The sequence below is a fragment of the Numenius arquata genome, chromosome 26 (assembly GCF_964106895.1).
Source record: "Numenius arquata chromosome 26, bNumArq3.hap1.1, whole genome shotgun sequence".
NCBI lineage: Eukaryota > Metazoa > Chordata > Aves > Charadriiformes > Scolopacidae > Numenius > Numenius arquata.
The window spans coordinates 539,974-550,339 of NC_133601.1; the positions used below are offsets into that span (position 1 = coordinate 539,974).

At 58.5% G+C, this 10,366-nt stretch overlaps 1 protein-coding gene across 1 annotated transcript; it reads right to left on the reverse strand.

The window, feature by feature from the left end:
• Positions 1 to 3,541: 3,541 nt before the first annotated feature.
• IDO2 (indoleamine 2,3-dioxygenase 2) lies at positions 3,542 to 10,049 on the reverse strand. The gene is made up of 10 exons (XM_074164064.1): positions 9,921 to 10,049; positions 8,791 to 8,886; positions 8,183 to 8,302; positions 7,888 to 8,006; positions 7,585 to 7,599; positions 7,046 to 7,145; positions 6,629 to 6,746; positions 6,350 to 6,401; positions 4,598 to 4,746; positions 3,542 to 3,912 (listed from the first exon to the last, which is right to left on the reverse strand). The coding sequence occupies exons 1-10, from the start codon at positions 10,047 to 10,049 to the stop codon at positions 3,542 to 3,544; spliced, it is 1,269 nt and encodes a 422-aa protein (XP_074020165.1).
• Positions 10,050 to 10,366: the final 317 nt, after the last annotated feature.

Genomic DNA, 10,366 nt, shown 5'->3' on the forward strand with positions numbered 1-10,366 from the left:
CGCGCTGCAACTTCGCAATGGAAATGTGTGCCTCAGCGCGGCAGGGGCTGCGCCTCTGTTTGCCGTGATAAGGCAGTTTTCTGTGTGGGTGTCACTAATTTGGGTCTGTGGCTGCTCTTCTGGTTGTGGCCGAGGGCTGCGACATCCTCCTGGTTTGGCATCAGCTCCCGGGCTGGGTCTGTCCCGGTGGATGCTGCCGGATCTGGGGAGATGGTGCAAAATCCTCTTCTCGTTCGTGGGGAGCCTGGGCAGATTGTGCCATCCCAACGATGCTGCCGTGGTCCCCAGCTGCCGAGAAACACCTCCGGGGCCTGAGGTCTGGGGGGAGCAGCTCTGAAAGAGGTCGGGGGGTCTGCTCTTTTGCTGTTTTCCTCTTGCTGAAAAAACATTCACTTTATTTAAGCGCTGCAGATTGGGTTTAACCCTGCCTGTCCCGTTGCAGAGTGTCTCAGGGGTCCCGCAGGCTCAGGTTGTCCCGGGGGGGGTCTGGGCTGTGTCACAGCTCTTTTTCCCAAATTTCCTTTGCTCTTGCTATTGCTGTGGGTGGCAGAAGGGCAGTGCCCCCCCACGAGGGCTGGGGAAAGGCTGTGGGCTGGAAATGGCACAGTGGACCAGAGCAGCAGAGGCTGAGCACTGCTGCTGCACTGATGGCTCCGCAAGGGTGATGGAGAGCTGTGGCTGATCCCACTCATCCTGGGCTCCCCAGTGTCCTTCAGAGCAGAGCAGGGCCTCGGGTCACAGACCCATCGCGCTGTGCCCATCACCCCATCACAGGGCACTTCCTTTGCGGCGTGAAAAACAAACTCCGAGCACCCCGTTATTCTTGAGAGTATTGTATCATTTTTAGGCACAGGCGTAAATAATTTAAATGCAACATGCTCGCAGTCGTAATGCACCTGAGACCTCAGAAGTCTGCATCTTGTGATCAATATTAGACAGCGGTGGTTTGGAAACAGAGAGAAATCAAAGCTCCCGTGCAGCAGCCGTCCCAGCCTGCCAGGAGCGGCGACGGGAAGGGTCTGTGCGTCCCTGTCTGGGTGCTGCGAGCGCAGCAGGATCCTCCCTCAACCCACTTGAAAGGGGCTGAGCCTGATCAATGCGTGTGCTGTCGCTGGATGCGATGCTCACACAGCCTTTGCTAAACTGAACCCAGATCTGGTGAGCCCTGGCTATGTAGTTTGCTGACCCGGGAATGCCGTGGTCTGACTCTGTTTCTGTGCAGTTTTTAGGCACCTTCCTCACCCCCCAAAGTAATGTGCTGAATTGAGGGTGCAGGGCCATCCCTTGGCTCCCCAGAGCCCTCCAGCACCTCTCCTCTGGTTTCCCAGCTCCCCTTTTCTCCTCCAAGGCAGCACGAATCCCCCCCCGGGTTGGAGCATGGCTGCGATTCTGCTCCAGTGCAAGGCAGGACCCGGGGGCTTCGCTCGGATTTGCAACAGGAACAAAATCCTCCACCCCCGGGGACCCTTTGTCCCTTCCCAGCATCGGCATCGCTGCCGACCGGCGAGGGGTCGGGCACGTCGCAGCGTGGAGCCCATGTGTGTGTGTCCCCCCAGTGCCAGCCCACACCAGCTCCCTGCTGGTCCCAGCTGGGTTCTGCGTTTGACCAGACTGAGATATTTTTTGCTTCCACCTCTAAATTTGCTGTTTTCCTGAAATGGTCTGAAATGTAATAGAGCAAGACAATCATCAGAATGAAATATTCCCTACATAAAATATGCAGCAGCTCTTCAGAAACGAAGATGGAGTAGAATGAGGGCTGCCAGGCAAGATTTAAAGGCACTGACACGTTTCCATAGGTTGTTTACTGACGATATCTCTCCTAAGCCCCAGTTTTAAGACTGCCTTTCAAAAGAGGGCACAAAATAAAATTCAGCAAGGAGCTTTAATAATTCAAGCCGCCGTGCGCTGAGCTTTTTGTTGCCCTTATGGGAACGAAGCCTCATTTCAAAGGACCTTGACTCTCTTCTGATAGTGCAGAAGTGCCACTGCCAGAGCTATTTTTGCAGCGAGACACTGATTGGGTGCGAAGCCTGTCTCGGGTGGCCGTGCCAGCAGAACCCGGGCAGGCAAAACACAGAGCCATATGGCCTGATTTCCCTGAAGATGCCAAGTCCAAGGAATTTGGGGGTGTGCTCTCACTGTAAAAGGCATTTTGTCTGAGTCATTTTTCCCTTGCTGGTCAAGGAGACTGTGTGTCCCCGCAGGTATTGCTCACTGGGACTTAAGAAAGTGAATCCCCTGTGTGCCCAAATGTTGCAGTTTTGCCCCTGTGACATCCTGAGCCCTTAATAAATCACCTGAAATGAAGCTGGCAATGGAGAGTAAAATCTTATGCCCTAATGCAGCATCTCTGAGCCAACAGCATCCTCCTCGACATGCCCTGCTCGCTTCCCCCGGCCACTTCCCCTTCTCGCCTGGGTCTGGGTGACTTCGGCATCGTCCCCATGACAGAGGAGTTGCTGTTTGTCAGCAGGCTTCCCCCGTGAGTAATTGTGGTCCCTCTGCAGACACAGCTATGTACAATCTCTGCCTGTTACTCAAACTGGGAGCAGGCGTTTCAGCAGAAAAACTGTCTTCTACAGAAACAAGTAACAGTGAAACGTTGGGCAACCAGGAATCCTGCCCCCAGACCCGGCTGCTTCCCGTTACCAGCACTGGGATCAGCATCAGGCTGAAAGGTTTGCTGAGAATCCCTGATTTGAGACTGTCTTGGTGGTTTGGGACCCACAGGGACACAAGAAACGTGTCGTGTCCGGGTGATAAAATGACAAGGCTGGGGAGGGGGGAGCCGTGCCTGGGTGCCAAAGGCTGCGGGTCGCAGGGGAGCCCCCGCATCCCCCCCCGCACTCACCGCAGCCCTCCCGGATCCCCACCGGTGTTTTGTGTTATCTGTCCCTCCGTCCCCCCCGTTCCTCCGCTGCGGGGGAGACCGGCGGCGCCGCAGCCAAAAGCGGGTTTCTGCCGCCACCTCGCGATGGAAAAGCGCCGGGATGTCGCGATGGGGCCGGCCCGGGACGCGGCTTCGCGAGGGACACAGGGCCCGGCAGCACGGCTGGGTTTGGGGATCGCGGCTTTATTAGTCCCTGTGACCCTGCCGTGATTTGGGCTCAAACCAGGACAAACCCCAGCCGCGTCCAGCCGTGCCGGGAGCCCCGATCCCGGGGAGCGGGAGACAGCAAGGAGGGCTTGGATGGACATGGCTCTTCCCAGTGCCATGGGAGGATGCTGTGCCCATCCCGGTATCATGGAAGGATGCTGTGCCCACCCTGGTGCCGTGGGAGGATGTTGTGCCCGTCCTGGTATCATGGAAGGATGCTGTGGTCCCTATGTGTCTTTTGGGGTCTAGCAGCAGCAGCAGCTCTCTCCTCCCTCAACAACACAGACCCCTTTCCCTATGTCCCAGGTGTGCGCGAGCGGGAAGGGGGCTGCTGAGAGGAGGTTTTGGGTGAAGGTCGCTGTGGTCAGCTTTTGGCTCGTGTGCCCTAAGTCCACACCGGAGCAGCTTGGCCTCCTGCTTTGAGCAGTGTCTCAGGGCAAGTCAGGCACTTATCATCCCTTCCCTGGTGGTGTCCCTGACGCTCTTCAGGAAGCTGAAGATGTGGGACCCGCCGGTCCCTTTGGTCTCCAGCGCAGTCGGGGGCTTCCCCGTGGAGGGACCAGCCCCGTCACCCGTCTCTGCCCGCCCGGCCTTGGCTTTGGCTGCTGCGATGGTGATGTACTTGGTGACAATGGTGATGTGGTAGGACCTGAGTTCTGCCAGCGCAGAGACGCACTGGTTGAAGGCCACGCGGAGCCGCGCGTCGCCCAAGGAGAGAAGGTGTTGCTTCAGGGAGGGGGCACGGCCAATCTCCTCCACAAAGGCTCTGTGGGGTGGGGGCATGTAGTCCCTCATCCTGTGCAGGAAGGCGGCTGCGAGACACCAGCAAAGGAAGAAATAAGTTGTGGGTGAGTGGGTTAAAGCGGCCTAAAGCTCTCAGAGAGCGAGCACTGGTCTGCAGGGACCACGGCGCTGGGTGGTACCAACAGCCTGAGCAGCCTCCTGCTTCCCCTGTGCCGTCTCGTGCCTCTGATTAATTGGCAGAGAAAATCCATAATAGGGCAACGCTCCGAAAGGGTTGGTCTTAACCCTAAAAGGCAGGTTTTAGCCCTTGCTCTCAGCCTTTTGGTTTCAGTTGTTTCTGGGGTTTTTTTTGCTATTAGGGTGATTTTGATAATTTCTGATAAATGCACGCTGTTGTGGGCCAGCCGAAGGTGAAGCTGTGGGAGGGGGTGAGCCAAGTTACTGTCAGGATGCTGGCGCGCTCTGCTCCCATATATAACCTCAGTAAAAAGTTGACATGCAAAAAGCAAAGTCTGTTCTTCTGGGAATTTATAGCGCTGAGGAAGTGCCTGCCAGAGCCTCGTTTATAGACTTCCTCCCTAACGAACTGGGCAGAGCCTCCTCCCAGCCGGGCTCCAGGAGGGCTCTGTGAGGGGCAGATGGGCGTGTGTCCCGTGGACGGGCAGATCCAGGGGCAGATCCTGGGGATCGCTCTGGCTCCATTCTTCCCTCGCCCCTCATTTGCTTGGGAAAAAGGAAAAGCGTGTGACTTACTGCTCTCCTCGCTGTGCCGAATCCCCAGGAGCTCATCGAACGCATGGAGGACGGTGCTCTGCGCCGCGCTCCCTCCCGAGAACGCCATGGGCTCCTCAGAGACACCCTCGTACACCAGCCCCTGTGGCATGGCAGGGTTGTCCTTCCAGCTGGGGGGGAGACACAGCAGTCAGGGGGCGTCTGGTAACGGGGGGGCTGCAAGAAGGGACCCTCTGGGCTGGCAAGACTGAGTGAGACTTTCGTGACCCAGCCCATGGATCTCCTCCTCCTCCTCCTCACTCAGCCCTGTCAGCTGCCCTCAAACAGGAGATAAAACTTGGAAATCAAACACTGTGCCGAGGCGCAGGACAAGGTCGTGGGTGTAGGGAGAAATCCTGAATTCTCCTTTGCCGATGAGCTGGGGAGGTTCTGTGGGATCGGGGGAGCTCCCCATGGCACCTCCATCCCCAGCTGGATCCTGGCTCATGGTGGTTTGCACCCACGGAGAGGCTTTGGGTGTGAGAGAGGGGACGGGTCCCTTGCCTGGGAAAAGCAATATAGCAGCATCTAATGTACTAATTCCTTGAAATCCCGGCGGCCATTAGGAGAAATCAGGTTGCCTCTGTGGCAGACAGTCACCCAAATGCTTTTCTGACCCCTTGAATTTTGCACTTTGGATTTTTGTCTGTTCTTGTTACTCTTGACATGACGTCTGCAAAGACAGCGCAGGACAGCCTGCCTTTACTTATCTCAGCAGAGAACAAGCCCATAATGTGATTTCCTCCCTCTCATAAAGCTGCTCGTCCTCAGAGCCCAGGAACGCAGCGGTGCCTCCCCCCACTCCATGCACCATTAACTCACAGCCCCTCTCATCCGGCCTCACCCCCCTGTTGGGCAAAAATGGATAAATGCTCCCTCACAAATGGAAAGAGGACTTGTAATTTCAGAGAGATAGTGTGCCTGGCACAAAAATATCTCTTGACCTTCTGAAGAATGCCCCATTTCATGAAGGTTTCGGTGCTGGCTGCTGGGGCTGTTTGACTGCTGGAGCCACTTTTGCACAAAATGCAGAGAAAATAGATTCATTATCAAATACCGTAATATTTTTAGCTCTCCCAGGGATGTATTTATAGTAACCTTTACTAGTGGGAAGTTGTTATAAGCAGAAGGGAATTTAAAAGGCATGTTTTTCCAGGCTGATGACCATCAAGACGAGGTCAGCTTGGATAAAAAATAAGCGAAACCTAATCAGGATGCGCGGAGCCTTTTGAGTGAGGAATGCTGAGATCTGCTGGAGAGAAACAAAAATAGAACCCCCCCGAGAATCCCAGGAGCGGGGCGGCTGGGGATGCTCCAGCCCCACAGGGAAGCTGAGGGATGGCAAACCCGCAGCGCTGGGCTCCCGGGGCCGCGTTTCTGCCTCGCCCAACTCACTTCTTTCAGTATTTGGGGGCTTGGTTTTTTTTAATTAATGGAATTGTAATGGCGTAACAGCAGGAGGCTTGTTACAGGTGCAGAGTGAAGAGACCCCACTCGGCTTTGTAGCTTTGTGTGTACCGTGTCCGAAATATAGAGAAATTAGTCTTTTATTGTTAAAAATGCTCCAGGCAAGAGCAGGAAGGATTTGGAGGAATGGCCTCAGGATCACCACTGCCGGACACAGCGCCGGTTCCTTCCCCACCCCGGGGACCCCGTGCCCCATCTGGGCTGCCCCTTCCCTGGCTCCCCCCGGCCCCGGGAGCTGCCCACAGGGTGGCTTTGGAGGGCACTTACCCAGAGAGAAAGATCCGGATCACGGTGTAAAATACTGCTGGATCCACATAATCTGGGAGGAAATCGGATAATGGATGTTACTGCAGGATTACATGGGTGGGGTTGGATGCTCAAACCCCACGCATCATCCTGAGAGCACCGAGTTTCCCCCAAATTGCTCCCACTGTTTCATCCCTCCGGAGGGGCTCTATGGGCCGAGTGTGAGCACGTTTGCACTAACGCATCCGATGAGGGAAAGCGTGTGCAGGGAGTGAGGATGGGAGCTGCCCCCGCTGTTACCGTGCATCCGTCTCAAAGCCTTGCTCATGTCCCCGATGGCCTCCGCCAGCTCCCGCAGGGCTTGGAGCAGGGTCTCCTCGTCCCGCTGCAGGATGGCACCGATGGCCTGAACGACGGCCTGCGAGGGGAGAGGAGGGGGAGACGAAGGGTTGAGGGGGCTGGGATGTCTGTGTACAGCAGCTCTGGATGCCCACTGCCACCCGGGCCAGCTCTGCCCCTTCCCCTGGCCTTGGAGACAGGGGCACCTCATGGGTGCCCGTGCAGGGGATGGTGGCACTTTGTGGGTACCCATGCAGGGGATGAGGACACCTCGTGGGTGTTGTGCCTGCGGGCACTTTGCGGGTGAGCAAAGAGCGTTGGGGCACAGTGGGATGGAGGACACACACCCCTCGACGGGCTCCCACAGCGGTGCCCTACCTTAATGCCAGGCACGGCCGCCTTCTCCACCAGGAGGGTGACGAGGATGAAGCCGCGCAGGCTCTCTCCCCCGGGAAGCGAGATGATGGTGTCCAGATTCCTGCAGGGGCGACCCACGGAGCACGAGGGGGTTAGGAGGGTGCTTGGTTGAGGTTTCCCCACACACCCCCAGACACGCTGAGCCCTCGGAGCAAAACCCTCCCGGCTGCAAATCCTCTTGTCTGCACCCCGGGCACAGAGCAAAAGGGGATGGGGGCTGCTCTGGTTTTGAGGGATCTGTGACCCTCCCACTGGGCTACAAGTCTGGCCCGTGGTGGCCGGGCTCTGCATGGGCTCGGGCAGCCCCCGCTCCAGCCGCAGTCACGGCGCTTTGCTGCTGTTGCAGTGGCATTTTTGTGCCAAAGACCGAGCTGTTTTTGTTGTGCTCGTTTATCAGGAGACAGGTTCAAGCCGAGCAGAGCCCCGCAGTGTCGGAGCGCTAAGCCAATTCAAACAAAACTAATACTGTTAGAAAGTAAATAAGTATCTTAAATACTTACTCGATTTCCAGAGGCCTGAAGGCATTTTGGTTATTGCCAACAAATGCACAAGGAAAGGAGAGAGAAAGAGAGACGTTATAAATCGTTACAGCAACGGACTGTGCTCGGTGGGAGACAAATGAGTCGCTGCCCCGTGGGAAGCACCGTCCCCGGGGGGGGACAGTCCCAGAGGCACCCGTTTCCCCACTGGGCACCCACAGCTGCAGCGCCCACAGCCCCAGAGACCACCGCTCCCCCTGCAAGACCCTGCCCTGGACATTCTCCACGAGACCACGCGCGATCTGCCAGCATTTGCCCATTTACCCATTGGGATTCTTCCTCCTCCAGTTGGCCAACACAAAGTCTGCGTGGCTGAGGATGGGGGGGAGCCCGAGGGCCTGCGAGACCTCCCAGAAGGGGATGGCGAGGTTTCGGGGCAGGACCTGCAGGACACAAAGCACGGGAGAAGACAGGGACACTGTCAGGCTGGTGAGAGGTGCCCAGGCTGGGCAGGAGGGGGTCACGCTCCTGATGCAGCCCCAGGAAAGGATGAGTCCCAGGGGAGCAGCATCACCCCGGATCCCAAGGAGCAGGTGAACCTGCTCTGTGTTGCTTTTACCTTCACAGTGCCCTCCTCGCCCTCCTGCCAGATGTAGCCCATGGTGATGAAGCTGAGCACCAGATGTGCCAAGTGCAGCTCCTCGCGCCCGCGGAGGTGCCCAGTGCTCAGCTGCGGCATCTGCCAGAGACACCCTTGGGGGCACCGCAGGCCAAGGGCCCCCCACCGGCCAGGAAGAGACCCTTGCCCTCTCCCCAAAAACCTCCCTTCCCTCCCACCCCTGCAGGGCTTGTTACTGATTTGCTGGTTTTTGAGCATTGACAGTAACTGCAGGATTTTACTCAAAAAGGTGTCCCTCCCCCCGGGGGGGGGCTCCTGGAGTGACTGAGCTCCTCGGTGTGGAGCGTGGCCGGACGAGCTGTGGCTCTTGTGACATCTAGAGGGTTTCTCCTGCCACCGCAGGCCACGCTCCAGCCCTCGCCGCTCGGCTGCCCGTGCACTGGGACCGGCCGTAGCAGCTATTTCTGTGCCGACGTTAAGGCTTTGCTTTTACAGGGAATTCGTCCCTGCTGAGGACACAGCTCTGCTGTTGGCTCCACGCGTTCAGCAGAATCCGCTGTGTCCCACGGAGGTGGGAGCACCCAGAGCCAGGAGAGAGAATACGGTACCTGGTGAACTCGCGAGCGGAGCCGACGGCCGGCGATGAGCTGGGGCAGGTCGTGGGCAATCTCCATCCAGGGCCCGTAGGGCACCGGCAGCTCTGTCTTGGTGGAGAGAGGCCGGAGGGAGGGCTGTAACGCACGGGGCAGCACACACGGTCCCCAGGCTGGGTCTTTTCTCTCCCCGGGTTCCGGAGCAGCTCGGGGTGCAATGGGACACCCAAAGTGGTCCTGCACTGATGGGGCTCTGGGACCAGCACGGCCCTCAGGGAGTCGCTGCGGAGGCGGACGGAGCCCACCCATCCCGGGGTGGGGAGGGTCACCCCGTGCTGGGGTACAGGGGGTGCTGGGACGGGAGCAGGGGGGGATAAGCCCAGCCCCAGGTAAGCTCTTGGGAGCCCCGGCCAGCTGAGACAACGTCCAAACGGTCCTGCTCCGGTCCTCGCTCTGGCTGTAACGCAGAGGAGCCGCAGGGTCCGGGGAGAAAGGGGATTGGGGGATGATGGCAGCTGGGGGACACAGGGGAGGGCTGGAGCGGGGCTGTGACTCCCCCCTGGGGCCAGGCAGCCCTGGGGCGGGGGGGGCCGTGCTGGACGTTGCCTGCACAGGGGGGGGCCTCACTGTCCTGCTCCATCGCATTTGCAAAGGTTTTCCTGGAGCTCTGGTGGGGCTGAGCTCAGGCCTGCCGGGAGAGGGGGGGCTCCCCCTCTTCAAGGTCCCCCCTCTTGTAATACCAGCCTGGGTGATCGCAAATTAGTGGGTGATAAACAAGGATCTGCCTGTCCCTGAGCTGCCACCGTGCCGTGAGCCCGGTGACAAATGGCACTGCTTTGGGCAGGGGAGACCTGTGGTCCCACCGCTCTCCTCCTGCTCCCCAAATCCTGCATCGCCGAGGAGTGAACTGCAGAGCTCCGTCTCCTCTCCCCTGTGCCTCTGGCTGCAGCCAGTTTATCCGTTATCAAAGCCAGGGGTTTGTCCTACAAAACTAAGCCAAAATAGCACGTGCCTTCCTCATCGCTTTTTATGAGCTGTTATAGTGTTAAAAGGAAACCCAACCAGAAAGCCGCTCACCAACCCCTCTATTTTTCTGTTCTCGGTCTCTTGTGGCACGCAGACGCGGTGGCACAGCCGTCTCCTACCAGAGGGTCGGGAAGAAGGAAGCCGTACTCCTCGGAGAGCTGGAACCTGCTCAGCGCCAGAGGCAGCGGGGTCTCCTCCGTGCCCTCGCCGGGCTCCATCACCGGGCGCTGCCTGCGGGGTCGGGACATGGCTCTGGCTCGGCGGAGACGCGCCGCGGCCCCGCTCCCGGTATGTGCTGAGCCAGCACCGCATGCCCCGGCCCCGGACCTTGTCCCAGGGGGGGCAGGGTCCAGCCGCCCAATGGCCGGAGGGTCTGAGCAAACACGGCTAAAGGTTGCCGATAAGGCATTGTCGTGGAGCAAACATTGATCTCCCTCCCTGTGGGCATCCACTGGGGGAAGGCTGAGGGAAGGTCCCTCACTGTGGGCAGGGGCTGTGAGCTGTCACCCACCCCGACCTCCCCTGGGAGCTGCAGGGATGCTCTGGGCTCCCTGGGGAGGCTGCA

Coding starts and splice junctions, on each gene's coding strand:
- IDO2 (XM_074164064.1), bottom strand. CDS start 10,049: ATGTCCCGACCCCGCAGGCAGCGCCCGGTGATGGAGCCCGGCGAGGGC. Junction 8,887..9,920: donor TCCTTCTTCCCGACCCTCTG/GTAGGAGACGGC, acceptor CTCTCCACCAAG/ACAGAGCTGCCGGTGCCCTA. Junction 3,913..4,597: donor TCGGCACAGCGAGGAGAGCA/GTAAGTCACACG, acceptor GGTGTCTCGCAG/CCGCCTTCCTGCACAGGATG.